Below are 17,845 nucleotides of genomic sequence, written 5' to 3'. Positions count from 1 at the left end.
TTCTGGGGTTCATCCCTGCACCGCCCGCCCCACAGAGCACAGAGGGGATGGAGAGCAGTGCTGGGGGGGGGGAACCTGCAACCCTCCTGTGGCTGTCAGTGCACCTGGAAAGGGGTGGGAAAGGGGCTGGGAAATGAGTGGGAGGGGGGGAAGAAATAAAGGGGAGAGGGGAGGAAGCGTAAAAAAGAAATGAAGCGGGAGAAAAAAAAAAAAAGACAAAAAAGGACCAAAAAATGGACAAAAAATGGATGGGGAAAAAAAAAAAAGGACCAAAAAATGGATTAAAAAAAAAAAAAAAGGATGAAAAAAAGAACAAAAAAGGACCACAAAAAAAAAAAGAGGCTAAAAACCCAAACTGAAGGTTTCTGTTCCCCCAGGATGAAGCGATCAAATACGTACCCCAGCACCTTCAAAAAAGGCACTGGCTGCATCTCCTGTGCTGTCCAGGAGATCATCACTGTCAATCTGTAATTAAAGAGACCTCGTTTACTTCCTTTCAATGCCATTTATTAAAAAAGTAATGATAGAAAAAGAAAAAAAACAGCAGTGGGGGGGAGGAGGGGGTTGGAGGTCCCCTGGTTTTGTGGCAAAAAGGATTGAAAAAAAAAAAAAAAGAAAAAAAAAGGGAGAAAAAAAAAAAAAAAAAAGCGCCCTGGAAATGGGCCGGGCGCTGAGCGGGGGCTGCTGGATGGGATAGCAATTAGCTGCGATTAATTAGCTGCAATTAGCGGGTGGTTCTCAGGGAGGTCTGGGGTGGAGAAACGGCTGCTCACCTTTTCGGATCCATGCAGGAAATCGTTGAGGGCCTGAGGGTCACTGCAAGACAACAGCGGGGTCAGGGAGCAGCAATCAGCCTTCGCAGAGCTGCCCCCAGTCCTCGCCCCGTGTGGGGTTGTGGGGTTGTGGGGCTGTGGGGCTGTGGGGCTGTGGGGTTATGGGGTGCTGTGGGGCTGTGGGGTTACTCACCAGATGACATCTAGCAGGCACCGGCCGTCCTCATCGTCCATGTCAACTGCAAAGAGAGGAGACAGCGGTCAGCACTGCGGGCACCGGAGGGGAAACGCAGCTCTGGGAGCACCAAATTCGGGAGAAATGGCCCCAAAATCAACGTTGGTGGGGATGGGGGGCAGAGCTGAGGGGGGGGGACACAGCTATGGGGGGGACAACCCGGCCCCTCTGTGCAGAGCCCTTCAGATGGGGGTGGGGGGTTGTGGGGTTCTCCTTTTGCACACCCAGACCCGCTGTGCGGAGGGGAGGGGGGACATTGGGACACGTGGGGTGACAGACAGGAGACCGGGGGATGAGGGGTGACAGACGGGGTGACACAGAGGGGATGGGGTGACACACGGGGTGATATGGTGGGAATGGGGTGTCACAAACACACACAGGGTGACAATAGGAGACGAGGTGACACATGGTGGGATGAGGTGACACGGGGTGACACCGCAGGGAATGGTGTGACAGAGTGACACACAGTGCAGGGACAGACAGGCAGACAGGGTGACAGACGGAGTGACGGAGTGACACGGTGACCAATGGGTGACATGTGGGGTGACAGTGCAGGATGGGGTGACACATAGGGTGACATACAGACACAGGTGACATGTAAGGTGACACAAGGGGTGACATACAGCTGGGGGCTGAGGTGACACAAGGTGACACAGGGTGACATTGCAGGGTGACGTACAGCCGGAGGGGACACACAGGGCAACACGTGGGGTGACACAGGTGACGTGGGGTGACACACAGCTGGAGGTGACACACAGTTGGACACTGAGGTGACACGTGGGGCGACATACAGGGTGACGTGGGGTGACATACAGCCAGAGCTAACACACAGTTGGACGTTGAGGTGACACACAGGGTGACACACGAGGTGACACACAGCTGGAGGTGACACACAGCTGGACACTGAGGTGACACATGGGGTGACAGCTGGAGGTGACACAGTTGGACACTGAGGTGAAACACATAGGGTGACAGCTGGAGGTGACACAGTTGGACACTGAGGTGACACACGGGGTGACATACATACAGTCGGAGGTGACACATGGGGTGACACACAGCTGGAGGTGACACAGTTGGACATTGAGGTGAAACACACGGGGTGACAGCTGGAGGTGACACAGTTGGACATTGAGGTGAAACACATGGGGTGACAGCTGGAGGTGACACAGTTGGACATTGAGGTGAAACACACGGGGTGACAGCTGGAGGTGACACAGTTGGACATTGAGGTGAAACACACGGGGTGACAGCTGGAGGTGACACAGTTGGACACTGAGGTGAAACACACGGGGTGACAGCTGGAGGTGACACAGTTGGACATTGAGGTGAAACACATGGGGTGACAGCTGGAGGTGACACAGCTGGACACTGAGGTGACACACGGGGTGACATACATACAGTCGGAGGTGACACACGGGGTGACACACAGCTGGACACTGAGGTGACACACTGGGTGCCACACAGCTGGAGGTGCCCGTGGTGCCGCAGGGCAGTTGGTGCCCCTTGGGTTTGAGCTGGGAGGGATGGGGGGAAGAAAACGGAGTGTGGGGGCACCAAACCACAGGGGGGGACCCCGAAATATGGGGGGGGGGGGGGTCAGCCTGGTGTGGGGCAGAGTGCAGCACCAGGCCCACAGCTCTGTGAGCAGCTCCGGACCCACAGCTCTGAACAGCACCCAGATCCGAGGACCCACAGCTCCGTGTGCAGCTCCAGACCCACAGCTCCTGGACCCACAGCTTCACGTGCTGCTCCAGACCCACAGTTCTGTTCACAGCTTCTGGACCCACAGCTCTGTGTGCAGATCCTGGACCCACAGACCCACAGCTCCGAACAGCACCCAGATCCAAGGACCCACAGCTCCGCGTGCAGCTCCTGAACCCGCAGTTCCACCAGCAGCTCCAGACCCACATCTCTGCGTGCAGCTCCTGGACCCACAGCTCCGAACAGCACCCAGATCCACAGCCCCACATCGCTGAGCGCAGCTCCTGGACCCCCAGCCCCACATCCCATCCTGGGACAGCCCTGAAGATGCTCCAACAACTCCATCCACACCAACCACCACCACCAGAGCTCACCACTCCCATTTCCAGCCGCTGCAGCCCCACACGTCCACTTGTGGGCCCCACAATCACAGCTGAGGAGGATTGGAGCCCAAGGATGAGGGGTCCCAGCCCCACAGCGGCGCCCCCAACCCCACGCTGTGCTCTCAGCTCTGCCCTCACCTTTTGGTCCCACCCCCCCACAGACCCCACAGCCGCCACAGGGGCGCAGGGGGGGGGAGGGGCTGAGCCCACCTGGGGGTCCCAACACGGCCAGCAGCGCAGCGTTGGGGTGGGCAGAGAGCAAAGGGGGGCCCTGCAGGGCAGCACAGCACCGGGACCACCAAACTGGGCTTGGGCCCACAGCACCAGGAGCTGCGGCACTGGGACCACGACACCAGGACCCCTTGCTCACAACCAGAACCAGGACCTGGACTCCAGGCCTCCGTCACTCACAACCAGGACGCCGGGACCACAGCTCCAGGACCCTTCAGAACCAGGATCGGGGCTCCAGGACCCCTCACTTGGAACCAGAACCAGGGCACTGGGACCGCAGCTCCGGGACCCCTCGGAACCAGGACAGCAGCACCGGGCCTCCCTCACTGAGAACCAGGACTCCAGGCCTCCCTCGCTCACAACCAGGACCTGGGCACCAGGATCACAGCTCTGGGACCCTCAGAACCAGGAGCAGAACTGGGTCTCAGCTCCCTCACTCTGAACCGGGACTGGGGTGCCAGGACCCTCAGAACCAGGACCCGGGCACTGAGACCACAGCTCTGGGACCCCTGAGAACCAGGACTGGGGCTCCAGGACCCCCTACTCAGAACCAGGATCATAGCACCAGGCCTCCCTCACTCACAACCAGGACCAGAACCACGGCTCAAAGACCCCTCGCTCAGAACCAGGACCTGGGCATTGGGATCACAGCTCTGGGACCCCTCAGAATCAGGACCAGAGCTGCAGGCTCCCTCATTCAGAACCAGGACTCTAAGATCCCTTATAACCAGGACCCGGGCACCGGGACCACGGCTCCAGGACCCTTCAATCAGAACCAGGACCGGGGCTCCAGGCTCCTTTGCACACAACTGGGACCGGGGCACTGGGACCACAGCTCTGAGACCCCTCAGTACCAGGACTGGGGCACCAGGACCCCTCACTTGGATCCAGGACAGCAGCACCAGGCCTGCCTCACTCAGAACCAGGACCGGGGCTCCAGGACCCCTCACTCAGAACCAGGACCGGGGCTCCAGGACCCCTCACTCAGAACCAGGACCGCAGTATCAGGGCTCTGTCACTCAGAATTGGGGCTTCAGGACTCCTTGCTCACAACCAGAACCTGGACACTGGGACCACAACCCCGGGATTCCTCAGAACCAAGACTGGGGCTTCAGATCCCCTCACTCAGAACCAGGCCTGGGGCACCAGGACCACAGCTCTATGGTCCCCCAGGACCAGGACCAGGGCTCCAGCACCCCTCATTCGGAACCAGGACTGCAGCACCAGGCCTTCCTCCCTCACAACCAGGACCAGGAGCTCAAAAACCCCTCGCTCAGAACCAGGACCTGGGCACTGGGATCACAGCTCTGGGATCCCTCAGAACCCAGACGGGGGCTCCAGGACCCCTCACTCGGAACCAGGACTGGGGCTCCAGGACCCCTTATAAGCAGGACCTGGGTACAGGGACCACTACGTTGGGATCCCTCAGAACCAGGACCGGGGCTGCAGGCTCCCTCATTCAGAACCAGGACTCTAAGATCCCTTATAACCAGGACCTGGGCACGGGGACTACGGCTCCAGGACCCCTCACTCAGAACCAGGACCGGGCCTGCAGGCTCCCTTGCACACAAGTGGAACCGGGGCACAGGGACCACAACTCTGAGACCCTTCAGAACCAGGACTGCAGCTCCAGATCCCTCATAACCAGGACCTGGGCACCGAGACCACGGCTCCAGGACCCTTCAATCAGAACCAGGACTGCAGCGCCAGGCCTCCGTCACTCAGAAACGGGGCTCCAGGACCCCTCACTCAGAACCAGGATTGAGGCTCCAGGCTCCCTTATAACCAGGACCTGGACACTGGGACCACTACACTAGGATCCCTCAGAACCCAGACTGGGGCTGCAGGCTCCCTCATTCAGAACCAGGACTCTAAGATGCTTTATAATCAGGACCTGGGCACCGGGACCACAGCTCCAGGACCCTTCAATCAGAACCAGGACTGCAGCGCCAGGCCTCCCTCACTCACAACCCGGACCGGGGCTCCAAGCTCCCTCATAACCAGGACCTGGGCACAGGGACCTCTACACTGGGATCCCTCAGAACCCGGACCGGGGCTGCAGGCTCCCTCGTTCAGAACCTAAGATCCCTTATGACCAGGACCCGGGCACTGGGACCACCACAACTCTGAGACCCCTCAGAACCAGGACTGGGGCTCCAGGCTCCCTCATAACCAGGACCTGGGCACCGGGGCCACTACACTGGGATCCCTCAGAACCCGGACCGGGGCTGCAGGCTCCCTCACTCAGCACCGGGGCTCCTCGACCCCTCAGAACCGGGACCAGGAGCGGGGCTGCAGCCCCCCCCGACCCGGCAGCACCTCCGTGCCCGCAGTTCCACAACCGAGGCGCTGCTCCCCAATGAAATAGCGGAGAACGTGAGGACAACCAAGTGCGTTTATTGGGCGAAGGGCCGCGATGCGCCAAGCCGGGCAGCCCCGCGCCCCCAAACACCCACACGGGGTCGGGGGGTCGCACACGGGGCAGGACGGGCCCGGCGCCGCCGCCGCTCCCCCCCCCAACGGAGGCCGAAGGAGAACCGCGGGCCGGCCGTGAGCGGCGGCGGCTCCGCGGGGCGCAGCGGCGGCGCGGAGCCCGGGGGAGGCGGCGGGTCCGGGCCGGGTGGGGGGTGAAGGGCGGTGTGGGGGGGGGGGCTGCGGGCCGCCCCCGTTGTGGCGGCCCGGGGCCGGGCGAGGCGGCGCTTCCCTCCCTCCTTCCCTCCCTCCCTCCGTCCCTTCCTTCCTTCCTTCCCCTCCCGCGTCGTGCGGCGGCGTCGGGGCCGGGCCGGGAGGGGTGGGGGAGCGGCGGGGGGGCCCGGCGGCGGCGGCGTTGGGGGGGCGGCGGCATTTGGCGAGAAATCGGTTACATTGTGCCCAACTCACCGTGAGGTTTGAGCGGCGGCCGGCGCGGGGTCTCCCACACATCCCCGCACGGGCTCCGGAGGCAGGACCCCAGCAGGCACCGACACGTAGCGGTTCAACGCGCTGCCTGACGGCCGCGCCGCCGCCGGGCCGGGCCGGGGGGAGCGGAGGGCGACGGGGAGGACGGGGGGACGGAAAGGGAGAAGGGGAAAAAATTAAACATCGCGGCGTTCGAGGAGGAAAAATAAAATAAAACCCCGGCCCCCGGTTCGCCCCCACCCCTCGGCCGGCATTTGCATGCGCCACGCCCACCGGGAGCGGGGCGGAGCGGCGGGGCGGCCGCGGGCTCGGAGCGCCGGGAGCGGCGGAGCCGCGCGGGGGTCGCGGGGCGGACGAGGGCCGTGCGGAGCGACACCCCCCCGGGCTGCTCCGCGAGCACCGGGAGCGGCCCGGGATCGCCGGACCCGCCGGGCTCCGAGCCGGCAGCCCCGGGAGCGCCTCCAGCCTCGCCCCGGGAGCGGCGGGACCCCCCGGGCGCGATGTGGGGGGGGGCGGGACGGGCAGCGATCGCTGCTACGACCGAAGCGCGGGCACCGACGCCGCCGAAACGCGGGCGCCGACGCGGCCCGACTGCGGGAGCCGACGCCGTTGGAACGCGGGCGGCGGCGGCGCCGAACGGAGCGCGGCGGGCCGGGATTCGGCACCGCGACGCAGGCAGCGCGCCGGGCAGCCCCGCCCCGCCGCGGGGTCCTCGCGCTGGGCCCGGCTCGGCGGCGCCGAGGGCGATTGGCGCGCCGAGGGGCGTGGCCCGCCGCGAGGGGGCGTGGCCTCGAGCCGTGTTTACAGCGAGCGATTGGCTGAGCCGGCGGAGGGGGGCGGGGCCGCGCGGGAGAGGGGCGGGGCCGGCGGACGGGGCAGCGCGCGGGATTCCGCCGCGGGCGCCGGCGCTGAACGCGCCGTCCTCGTCCGCCCCTGTCCCCGTTCCCAGGAACCGCCCGGCTCAGCAGCGAGAAAACAACGAAACCCTAAAAACACCCCCCTCCAAAAATAATAACAACAGTAACAGAATCACCACGGCAACCCCAAACAGCGCTATTTTTAGGCGTGCTTACATGACACGGCGGTGAGTAACGCGGTGACGCAGCGCTGCTGTCCGCTGTCATCCCGGGCCGGGATGCTGAGCGCACGCTGCAGGCGTCACAGTAATTAAAAAAGCGCTGTAATTAATTAAGGAAGGGGCTCGGTGAGAAATGCCCGTTTCCTTACCTGGAGCTGATGGGTTTGGGATGGAGCCGTCAGTGAGCAGCGCTGCTGTGAGGAAAAACCCAAAGCGACCGAAAAACAGCGCCTGGGCGCCAGCCGCCCGCCCTGCGACCCAACGACCCGCACCCAAACTCCGCTCTTTCTTCCTCGAAGCCATTCCTTCGTCCCCATCCCCTCTGGGGGCCGAGTCTCTCCTCCCTGCCCCCTCACATCCTCACAAAGGATCCATCCCCACAGAGGATCGCTCTCATAGAGCCAACCCCAGAGACCCCCTCAGCGGACTCCTTCGCAAAAATCCCCTCCGGATTCCCTCACGCAGGGCCGCACCCCACACCGAAACCCCCTGACGAAGAACCCCTTCCCCAGGCCCCCATTCCAGCCCTGATCCCGCCGCTCCGCCCCGCTCCAAGATGGCGCCGCCGCCTCCTTCCCCTCAGCCCGTTTTTCCCGCCAAAGAGCTCTCCCCCGTCACGTGACGGCGCGGGTGCGAGGCGCCATCTCCGCGCGCATGCGCAGCGCGCTGCCACGAGGCGCGGCTCCCCCTGCGCGCATGCGCAGTGCGGCGGGCACGCGGCTCGGAGCGGCTCGGCCGCCATTGCTGTGCGGCACCTCCCGGCCTTTGGCGCCGGTTCTGTGAGGGCTGACGGCTGCGCGGGGGCCGGGAGGGGTCGCTTTCTGTCGGCGGAGCGCTCTTCGGCCCCGGTTGTAGCAGCGGAGGGGGGAGGGAGCGGCGTTTTGCGCTACTGGGATGGGCGTTTACCTCAGGGATGGCCGGGGGGGGGGGTTTGACGAGGCCTCGTGTGGTGCTGGGGGGGATTTTACCTCACGGGCTGCGCCTTCGGCCCCGCGCGGAGGTTGGGTCGGACCTGGCTTTTATGTGGCAGAATTTACCTCAGGGGGAGAGATTTAACCCCCAGATGCAGTGCTGGGGGGCGGCGTTGCTTCTTAGGGGAGTTCATTCGCCCCCATTGTAGCTTTGTTTTGTTGGGGGCAGCTGGCCTTACGTGAGGTTGGCTGCAGGGTTTATTTCAGAGCCCCTCCGCCCCCATTCCCAGCTCTGGGTTGGGGGGGGTGATGGATTTCTGTGAGGTTGAGTGCAATGCTTACCTCAGGAAAGCCCCCCCATGCTCCCACCTATGGCTGTGGAGGGCAGAATGTGCCTCCTCGTGGTGCTGACAGCGGTGGTAACTCAGGGAGAGGCTCCTGACCCCCAAATGCAGCTCTGGAGGTGGGGAAACGCCTTTATGTGGTGCTGGGAGCTCCATTTCCCTCGAGGACAGCCCCTGCTGTTGCCATGGGGCAGCTGTGGCTTTCTGTGGGGCTGAGAGTGGATCCCCATCCCCACCACGTTGGGAGCTATCAGCCCTTTCTCTGCTGCTGAGGTTTGGTGCGGAGCCCCTCGGCTCTTTGCTCACCCCGTTTTTCCTCTGTGTTTCTCAGGTGGTTTCTCCCACCCTGCTGCTGCCATGGAGCAGTTCCCCTTCGGCGATGAGAGCTCCGTGAGCCTGGAGATTCAACTGCTGGGCTTCACGGGGAGCCCCAACCCTGAGCTGAGCCCGCATGGTGCAGCCCCCCCAGATCCATCCAGCACTGAGCTGGAGGATGGCCTGAGCGTGCTGTCCTTGTGCCCAGGCAGGGAGTGGGACGGCGAGGTGCAGCATGGTGAGCCTGGGGGGGTCAGTCAGCAGCTTAATGGGTGAGGGGAGCAGTTAATGGAGGTAGTGTTGATTAGCGGCTTTATATTAATGGGGGAACCAATGAAGTGGGTGTATTGATGGGCACGTTGGTGTAAGTTGGGGCTCAGCCCCCTGTCCAGAGGAGGAGCTCACACCAAAGAGGTGAAATAGTAACTTTATGTAGGTGGAGGAGCCAATTAAACGAAGGTAGTGTTGATTAGCAGCTTCCTATCGGTGGGAGAAGGGATGATGTGGGGGTATCACAAATTGGTGGCTTCGTGTATGTGGGGGAACCAACCACGTGGAGCTGTTGTTAATTAGCTGGAGAGCTAATTACAAGGAGACACCATTGGGATGAAGAGCTGCCTTGCTTTTCCCCAAACCACAGCCAGTTTCCCTCAATTTGAGCTCCCTGCGAAGCTTTTCTGCCTGCAAAGCTCCATCCACACAGACAGCACTGCAGGCAGCCATCATTACAACACCCCTCTGCTGCAGGGGTTTCACTGCTGTCCTCTTCTCTTGAAATTTTCCCCTCGATGGGATTTATTTCTCCCTTTCCCGCAATTTTTTGCAGCCCTCTCTGTGTCTGGAAAGGAAAAACTTGGAGGCCACAGTGACAGATGTGCTGAACGCATTGTGTCCCCATTACTGCATCCCTGCAGAGGAGGGGAGAAGTTCTGCTTAATTCCCTTCCTGTTTCGTGCTCTCTGTGAGATGGGTGAAGCAGAATAGACTCTTCCTCCACCCACCATTCTCTCCTTGAGGGAACGATGGTTCAGTTGCTGATAAAAGCCCCCACTTTGAGCAGCTGGGAAACAAAACAGATGGGAACCCATTGCTGAGGCCTCTCAAATGGAAAATGAGGCTTTGCTAACGAGCGGGGCTTCCCCTCTCCCTGATTGACCCCTTGGCAGCAGTTTGGTGGCTCTGCCTCTGGGTGGGGGAACTGTGAGTCCTCCAGTGGAGGATAAAACCCTGCAACCAAAGCTGTGGGAGCCGCTCCTCCTCCTCTTCATTCCAAAATAAAAGAGGAAAGGGTGAAATTTGTTACGGAGGGGTTTGGAACAGCGAAGGGTGTTTGTGTCAGCACCCAGGAGGAGGTGGGTTTGTGTTGGGGGGGGGGAGGCAGCTCCCAGGCTGTGATGGCTGCCCTTATGTAGGTGTGGGGTCCTCCACACTCCCCCACAGATCTGGAGTACTCTGAACACCCCCACAAACCTGTGGTCCCCCAAACCTCACAGATTTGGGTCCTCCACGCTTCCCCACATGGACCCTGGAGTCTTCCATGCAACCCCACAGCTCCAGAGTGCTCCAGACCCCACTGTGGATCTCATAGTCCTCCAAACACCTCCATAGTCCTCCAAACCCCACAGATTTGAGTCCTCCACACACCCCACGTGGACCCCAGAGTCCTCCAAAGACCCCACAGACCCAAACACCCCCACACAGCTCCAAGCCTTCCAACCTCCACGCACCCTGGGTCCTCTGACAGCCCCCTTATTAACGAGATACTGGCGAAACGAAGGCAGCTGAAGGACGGGCTGATAATGTAGCGCTGTCTCTTCTTCCTCTGCTCAGGGCTGTGCCTTCCTGGGGTGCCCAACGCAGACCCTGCAGCCACCCAGAGCCGGGCATCGCCTCGCAGCTCTCCACTGCCCTCCAGCTGCTGCGGGATGCTGCTGTGCAGCACCAACCACAGCCCAACTGACAGCCAGCAGCACCAACACCCGTACGTGGGGCACGGCGGGTGGTTGGGGTGTGTTTGTCACACAGCTGGGCTGCTGTGGGTGTTGTTTTCCCTCCCGGCTGGTGGTGGTGCCAGGCCAGGAGGTGTGGCTGCGTTGGGTTACAGCCCCGCTTCCTTCAGTGCGTGGAAGCGCGGTTCTGAGGGCTGAGCTGGAGCAAATCTGGGGAGGCTTTGGGTCCTTGTTGTGTTGTGTTGGGGTGTAGTCGGGTTGTGCTGCTTCCACAGCAGCAAAGGGCGGTGCTGTGTCCCAAATAAAGCCCAGATCTCTGGGGTTTGTGCCCTGTGCCATGTCTGCCCCTCAAACAACACCATGCCACAAACAGCGGGAGCTCAGGGGCTGCGCTTTGGTGCAGAGTGCTTTCATTTCCCGTTTGCATATCACTGTTCCTCTGTCCCACAGGAGCAGGAAAAGGAAAGGCTTGGTGTGCCCGGAGCAGCGCTGTGAGCTGCAGCCCCTGCGGTGCCCGCAGGGCATGGGCTGTTCATCCTGCAGCCTGGTGGAGGACAGCAGTGTGCCGGAGGAATGCCCGGAGATCCCTGCCACTGCTCCTGGAGATGGGCTGAGCGGCAGCGCGGCTCCCAGCCCCGCTCTCCTGCAGCCCACAGGGCTGAGTGCTGCTCCCAGCCCCGCTCTCCTGCAGCCCACAGGGCTGAGTGCTGCTCCCAGCCCTGCTCTCCTGCAGCCCACAGGGCTGGATGCTGACCCTGGCACTGCTGGACTGCATTTCGCAGTGCTCAGAGCGCAGCAAGCGGCCGTCAGCTCCCACCCCTGGCTCAGCACCGCGCCGCTCTGTGCCCAAAGGAGCAGCTGCTGTTTCACACTCAAACCCAGCCCTGCTGGAAGGGAAGCCCCCCTCTCCTGCTCCTTCCTCTCCGAGTGCACGGACGCTTTGCCTTTCCCTCTGGTGAGCCCAGCTGTGGAGGAGGTGGTGCTGGGCCGCCCCGAGGACGGCACGCAGCCGTGGCAGAGCGTCGTGGAGCAGCAGGCAGCGCTGAGTGGTGGTGGGCAGCTGAGAGCCGCCGGCACGGAGCCGGGGACGCGGAACCTCCTGCAGGTGTTGGCCGCCTCCCAGCACGCCCTGTCCCACGTGTTGGCACCCAAAGGGCCGAAGGATTCCTCTCTCTGTGCCCGAGAGCGTGAGAGCAGCATGGCCACGGATCGGCTGCAAAGCGAGGCTGCCTCCAGCAAGGGGGAGAAGAGCAGAGGCGGCGGTGCGGCTGCAGGCAGGTCGTGGCGTTTGCCTGCTGCACGCAGGGAGAAGCTGTCGGCAGGGCTGGTGGGCACGGCGTCCCCCAGCCAGGTGGCCATGGCCTCCTTTGCACCGCGCCAGCAGTGCGGGCTGCCCGTCCTGCACCGCGTCCAGGTGTGTGGGACAGAGGGGGAGCAGTGGGAGCCCTTGGGGTGCAGGTGGTGCCATCGGTGCCTCCCTGCTGTTGGTGCTCCTGGTCTGGACACCTACTTGTGGACCTGGTGTAGGGAACCTGCTTTGGCAGTGGGGTTGGACTCGATGATCTCTGGAGGTCCCTTCCAACCCCTACGATTCTGTGATGCTGTGTCAGGGTGACCACAGCCCGGTTGTGTGTCTGCGCTGTGCAGCTGGGAATGGTTTGGTGTCTTGTGTGAGCTGGGAGAGGGTTGGTGGTGTTGGTTAAGGAGTGTTGGCTGCTGAGGGATGCAGTGACGGCGTTGGGGTGATGACACCTCGCTCTGACTGTTGTTTCTTCACCCCCAGGGGGGAAACATCTGCAGCTTCCCAGGCACGGCACAGGAGGACGGCGCGTCGGCCACGAGGTGAGCGGTTGTGCTGACCTCAGGGTTTCCTTTCAGTTCCTGGAGAGCTCTCAGCGGCTCCCCATAATGAGGCCTTGTCATCTGGTTGGCTGTGTGTTGTGCTAATTAGTAGGGGTGTAAATGAGAACCAGAAGGACCTCAGTTCTGCCTCACATTGCGTGGCCAAATGACCCAAGAGGTTCCCCTCCGCCCCAGCTCTAGCAGGGGAGACGCAGGCCTGCACTGAACAACACACTATGAGCCAAACGTTTCTTTTCTAAAGGAAACGGTGCTGATTTTCCCTCTCTTTATCTCCATGTTTCCCTCCTAGTGCTAAGAGCAGCGCTGCTCCCACCAACAGCAGCGACCGCGACGGTGTTTTTCTATGCAAGAGCTGCCAGCAGGTGTTCTACACCCAGAAGGGCCTGGACAGCCACATGTGCTTCCGTGACGAGCAGTGGCTGCTGCCCCAGCGGAGAGAGGAGCCGCAGGTGAAGGGAAAGCAGAGGGGTTGGGGCGCTCGGAAAGCAAAGGTGGTGCACAGGGGTGGGAGCAGAGCCGTCGCCAATCCCAGCCCTTCCCCCAGGGTGCTGTGTGACCCACGGGTCCCTCCGTGCTGTTCAGGGCTGTGCTGCAGATGCTGGATCCGCTGCGAGGCTGGAGCTGCAGGAGGAGCCCTGTGAGGCTGGAGCTGCGCTTCTCATCCCCGTCTCAGTGCCGGTGCTGCCTGGGGGTGAGGTGGGTGAGAGCTGAACCAGCAGGCCTTGCTCCTCCGGGCGTTGAGCTCCGCTTCTGTCTCCCAAATCGTGTTGAAATAACGTTAAACCGAGGGATCTGCTGGCAGTCAGTGCAGCAGTAGGCCTGTAAAGGTGATTCATCAGAGATGCGTGAGGATAACGGGTGATGTGGGGACGTCAGTGGGGCAGTGCAATGCACCAAGTGAAATACTTTGTGCTTTTGAGGTTTCAGAATTTGTTTTTTGCCCCAGAATTGGGGGTGGTTCCCAGCAGGGTTGGGATGAGTGTGTGTGAGCACCGGGCCCCAACCAGGGAATCTTTGGTGCTGGGAATAATGCGCTGTAGCAGAGCAGCACCAGGTGGAGTCCCCATGCAACGCCAGCCTGCTTCCTCAGCTCATGCTGCTGCTTTCCTATGAGAAAACAGGAATCTGTTTGGAATCCTTTGTCCAGGTGACCCCCAAGGAGAGCCAGGATGGGAAGAGCCCCCGCGTCAGCTCGCACCCGAAGAAGAGGAAGCGGCAGATTCTCCCCAAACCCCTCTTCATCCCCCCCCCGCCTCCCCCCGAGGCGCAGCCCGGCCCTGGGGGCTGCTACCGCAGCAACCTGCGCTCCCCAGTGCTGCTGATGGACCGCCTGCTGCGGGACCTGCTGCAGTGCTCACCCTACACCCCCCCACCCATGCTCAGCCCCATCCGCGAGGGCTCGGGGCTCTACTTCAACGCCGTCTGCTCGTCCACTGCTGCAGAGCCTTGTCGGCTCTTGGGCAGCGTGCTGGGTAAGGATCAGTGCACCAAAACAGCCCCCAAATGGCACTGCAGCACCCACGGGTCGGGGGCAGCTTCCTCTGTGCTCTGTGCTCTGCCTCCTGTGGGGCTTCGGGGGCTGCAGTGTGGTGAGAACTGGCCCTGCTGCCCCCAGCTCTGAGCACTGCTTTTGAAGGGCTTTCAGATGTGAGTCCCAGCTGTTAATCCCTGCTGTGGGCTGTGGAATCTGTGGGGTTTTGAGGAGCGAAAGGCAATGTCTGAGTTAATTAGGGGCTGCTCGTTCCCTGCTTGGCTTTCTGGCCTGGCTGATGGTGGTTCCTGGGCATTCCCTGCGATGAGGGAACTCCAGGAGAGGAGTGGTGAGCTGAAGTGGGAATAGAAATGGAGCGAAGTCCTGGCAGGGCTGTGCTCATCCTGGTGGTTTTCACACCTTTCAGACAGAATGGACCAAGACTTCGGGCTGTGCCTCATGAAGGATGGCACCAAAATCAGCATTGAGCCGTGAGTTACAACGCAGAGCCATGGGAAATGATTGGGAAACACACCCTGAGTGTGGCTGCCCTTCTTTCCCAGCCCCACTGCGGCCCCATCGCCCTCCCCATGCCCTGCTCTGCAGCTCAAGGCAGCAGACTGTCCCTTTTTCTCTGTTTATGGGATGCATCCACTCCAGCTCACTCTCCCCCCCCCATTTCTCCTTCAGCCACATCAACGTTGGGAGCCGCTTTCAGGCTGAGATCCCGACCCTCCAGGACAGATCACGCTTAGGAAACGCTGAGCACGCAGCCTTGGTGTGGAAGCCGTGGGGAGACATCGCAACCAACGAGGAAACGCAGGACAGAGGTTGCTTCATCCTTTGCCTTCAGGACCTCGGAGGTCCTGTGGTTGAAAAGGCTTTCACTGCAGCTTTCTGCACGCCCCGATCCTCTGCCTTGTTCCTCTGTGCTCTGTTCCATCAGAGGCAGAAGGGGCTGGGGGGCCGGAGCTGTGGGATGTGAGTGGCTGTGCCCCCCCAGGAGGGGCTGCAGGAGAGGGCTGGCTTGGTGGGAGCCCACAGCAGTGCCCCTCACCTCTCTTTTCTGGTGCCTGCTTTGTTTCTGTGCTTGGATTCACTTGCATTTCCATTGCCTTGCAGTGATGGAGCTGCTGAACATGGCGTGCTCCAGCGTCATGCCGGGCGGGGGGACCAACCTGGAGCTGGCCCTGCACTGCCTGCACGAAGCGCGGGGCAACGTGGTGGTAAGGAGCTGCTGCTAGGCTGTAATTAACAGCGCCACAATTAATCCTTCCTGGTGGGAGCTGAGAGTTGAGGCTCAGGTGGGCCCACGAGCTGCTGGAAATGTGGAATCCTTCGGGCTGAGGCGGTGGCGGAGCACGGATGGAGCACAGATCCATTCCCTGCACTGGAGGGCACTGCAGCAGCACGGAGCTGCAAGCAGAAAGCACAAAGCATTCCACTTCTGCTTCTCCTGCCATCTGAAGCCCATCTCCCCTGCCTGCAGGACGCTCTGGAGCTGCTGCTGTTTGGCTGGCCGCACAAATCCCAGTCCCATCCTCTCGCTAATTACCGTTACACAGGTAATGAGCTCAGAGAGGTGCAGAGGTGTGAGCAGTCAAACCGCCCCGTTCCCTTCAGTGCTGTGCTGCTCTTTGTCACCAGGCTCGGATGTGTGGACGCCCGTGGAGAGGCAGCTCTTCAAAAACGCCTTTCATGCCCACAAGAAGGATTTCTACCTGATCCAGAAGAAGGTGAAACCTGGAGGCTGAGGGTGGGGTGGTGGTAGCAGGGGAGGGTCGGGTGTTTCCCTGCAGTTTCCCATAGAGATCACTGCAGTTCCTCCCGCTCAGGTCCAGACGAAGAACGTGTTCCAGTGTGTGGAGTATTACTACATCTGGAAAAAGATCATCAAGTTTGACCACAGCCGGCCTCAAAACGCAGACAAAAAGGTCAAGAGGGACAGCAGTGAGGCGGAGGAGGCCGAGGAAAAGGTAGAAAACTGCTCTGTGTTTTGATGAGCTCCTTCTGCAGCGTCTTGGGAGCGAAGTGCTGCTCTGCAGCTCGGTGTGAGCACACGCACAGCAGGCGTTTCCTCCCCGGTTTTTCCCACCTGCTGCACTCAGCCCTTCTGCAGGCACAGAGCTAACCACTGCTGTCTGACCTGCAGCCCCTCTGCCCCCCGAAGAAGAGGCACTGCCTTCTGCTCAGCGAGAGCAGCAAGAAGAGCTGCAGGAAGACACCCCACAGTGCGGGCAGCCCCTCCTGCAGCCCAGGCCGAGCTCCCGGTGCTGTGGAGCATCACAACGTGTTCCCCTGCACCGAGTGTGAGAGGTAGAGCTGAGCATCCAGCCCCGTCCTGACGGCCCATTGCTTTGGGCTGCTGCTTTACACCCCTCCTGGGAGCAGGATTGTGCCCATCCTGGGCCTGCTCAGTTCTGTGTTCTCTGAGCGTCTCAATCTTAACCCACGTGGGTGGAAGTCACGACGCTGGGTTTAGTGGCTTTCATCTAATTAAGACAGGAATTCATTAACACCCCTCCCCCGTTTTGTTTTCCAGGGTGTTTGACAAGATCAAAGGTCGCAACGCTCACATGAAGCGCCATCGGCCGCAGCACCGCACGCTGCCTCTCCTGGAGGCCCAGTGGGCCCTGGAACCCCTCAAAAGAGAGGAGGCCGCAGTGGGGGGGGCCCTGAGCAGCAGCTGGGGGGCTGTGCCCCCCCAGTAACCCCAGGTGGGTTCTCTCCTGAGCACCGCCCTCACAGGAGAGGCACAGCAGAGGATGTTTGGCACCCACAGGAAAAGCTTGAAGAAGCATTGGAAGCAGTTTTGGGGCTCTGCTGGCGTTCGGCACCGGCGGTGGCTGCGGGGTGCGATGGGGGCTGTGAGGGCAGCGGGGTTGGGTTGGGTTGGGGGCTGACTGGTGCTTACAGCAGGCAGAGGAAGTGCTGCACAGTGGGGCTGTCGGCTCCCTTCAGCCCTCGCCTCCATTTTGGATGGAAGTTTGGCTCCCGGCGGCGGGGTTTGGTGGCTGTGGGGCGCAGATGGGGGGTGGGTGCTGTTAATTCCCCATTCTGCCACGGAGCGCCACGCTGCGCAGCGTTTCACACCAAAACTCCTTCCTTTCTCACCCGTTTTCTACCAAAACTCCTTCCTTTCTCGCCCGTTTTCTACCCAACTTCTTGCATTGGGTTCTGGGGCAGCAGAAGTTCTGGGCTGCTCTGGCTGGTTGTCTGAAAGCAATTAAACGGTTAATTAAAGCGACGGTGGCGGCGGGCGCTGCTGTTCGGCATAACGCTGCGTCCGGGTGTCTGTCCTTGCTCTAATTAGTGCTCATTAGCATCAATAACGTCTCTCATACAGCGCTTTAGGGTGGGAGAAGCGACGTTTTGATGGGTTGGATGGATAAAACGTAACGAAGGGGTTTTTCCTTGGCAGGAGGGATGCGGGGCTGCTGCTGATGGCCGCAATTCTCACTGCTTTGTTTTGAGACCATTTTGGGATTGGTCTCCATTGCGGTTCGGTTCTTTCCCCCAGAGGGTCAAATTTTGACTGTGGGCTTTGAGAATTGCTTTGCCCAAAGCAGAAGTTGGCTTTGCAGAGCGGCAGAGCCCTTTCCCTTCCCATCAGGTGGGTTCTTGTGTTCGAGGAGCACTCAGCAACGCTTCCTCCAGCCCTCAGCTGGGACAGCGGGGGAAGCTCATCTGCCT

At 61.2% G+C, this 17,845-nt stretch overlaps 2 protein-coding genes across 9 annotated transcripts in view; one reads left to right on the top strand and one right to left on the bottom strand.

Annotated features, from left to right (window-relative positions):
- Nucleotides 1-7,727, bottom strand: part of BICRA (BRD4 interacting chromatin remodeling complex associated protein) — a 21,155-nt gene extending 13,428 nt beyond the window's left edge. The window contains exons 1-4 of one of the 5 annotated variants that reach the window (XM_090130011.1): nucleotides 7,449-7,727; nucleotides 967-1,012; nucleotides 774-816; nucleotides 400-465 (exon numbers count right to left, since the gene is read on the bottom strand). In XM_090130011.1, coding sequence (XP_089986137.1) covers nucleotides 400-465; nucleotides 774-816; nucleotides 967-1,012; nucleotides 7,449-7,602 — 309 coding nt within the window. In that variant the 5' untranslated portion in view covers nucleotides 7,603-7,727. Of the gene's footprint in view, nucleotides 1-399; nucleotides 466-773; nucleotides 817-966; nucleotides 1,013-6,203; nucleotides 6,462-7,448 lie in introns of those variants that run through there. The other 4 variants (XM_031608503.2, XM_090130013.1, XM_090130012.1 and 1 more) reach the window with 4 other exon arrangements.
- Nucleotides 7,133-17,845, top strand: ZNF541 (zinc finger protein 541). 4 transcript variants are annotated; one of them, XM_090130015.1, is made up of 17 exons: nucleotides 8,020-8,147; nucleotides 8,886-9,107; nucleotides 10,700-10,850; nucleotides 11,269-12,232; nucleotides 12,602-12,660; nucleotides 12,971-13,130; nucleotides 13,264-13,377; nucleotides 13,829-14,153; nucleotides 14,580-14,643; nucleotides 14,843-14,982; nucleotides 15,275-15,378; nucleotides 15,642-15,717; nucleotides 15,800-15,888; nucleotides 15,988-16,128; nucleotides 16,305-16,468; nucleotides 16,695-16,869; nucleotides 17,766-17,845. In XM_090130015.1, exons 2-16 carry the CDS (start codon nucleotides 8,912-8,914, stop codon nucleotides 16,861-16,863), a joined length of 2,916 nt encoding a protein of 971 aa, XP_089986141.1. In that variant the 5' UTR covers nucleotides 8,020-8,147; nucleotides 8,886-8,911; the 3' UTR covers nucleotides 16,864-16,869; nucleotides 17,766-17,845. The 4 variants fall into 4 exon arrangements, with proteins under 4 accessions (XP_089986142.1, XP_089986141.1, XP_031464365.2 ...); XM_090130016.1 differs by lacking the exons at nucleotides 8,020-8,147; nucleotides 17,766-17,845 and adding an exon at nucleotides 7,133-7,305 and having other exon boundaries at nucleotides 16,695-17,003; XM_031608505.2 differs by lacking the exon at nucleotides 17,766-17,845 and having other exon boundaries at nucleotides 16,695-17,003.

This window comes from Phasianus colchicus, chromosome 38, assembly GCF_987193195.1.
Source record: "Phasianus colchicus chromosome 38, bPhaCol1.hap1.1, whole genome shotgun sequence".
Taxonomy (NCBI): domain Eukaryota; kingdom Metazoa; phylum Chordata; class Aves; order Galliformes; family Phasianidae; genus Phasianus; species Phasianus colchicus.
Note: the sequence above shows the minus strand (reverse complement) of the source record. Positions and strands in the feature narration are given on the sequence as shown.

Excerpts from the sequence above, each read along its gene's own strand:
- ZNF541 (XM_090130015.1), top strand. The coding sequence starts at position 8,912 with ATGGAGCAGTTCCCCTTCGGCGATGAGAGCTCCGTGAGCCTGGAGATT. Across the intron at positions 9,108-10,699 it reads GGACGGCGAGGTGCAGCATG|GGCTGTGCCTTCCTGGGGTG; the intron begins GTGAGCCTGGGG and ends TCCTCTGCTCAG. Across the intron at positions 12,661-12,970 it reads GACGGCGCGTCGGCCACGAG|TGCTAAGAGCAGCGCTGCTC; the intron begins GTGAGCGGTTGT and ends TTTCCCTCCTAG.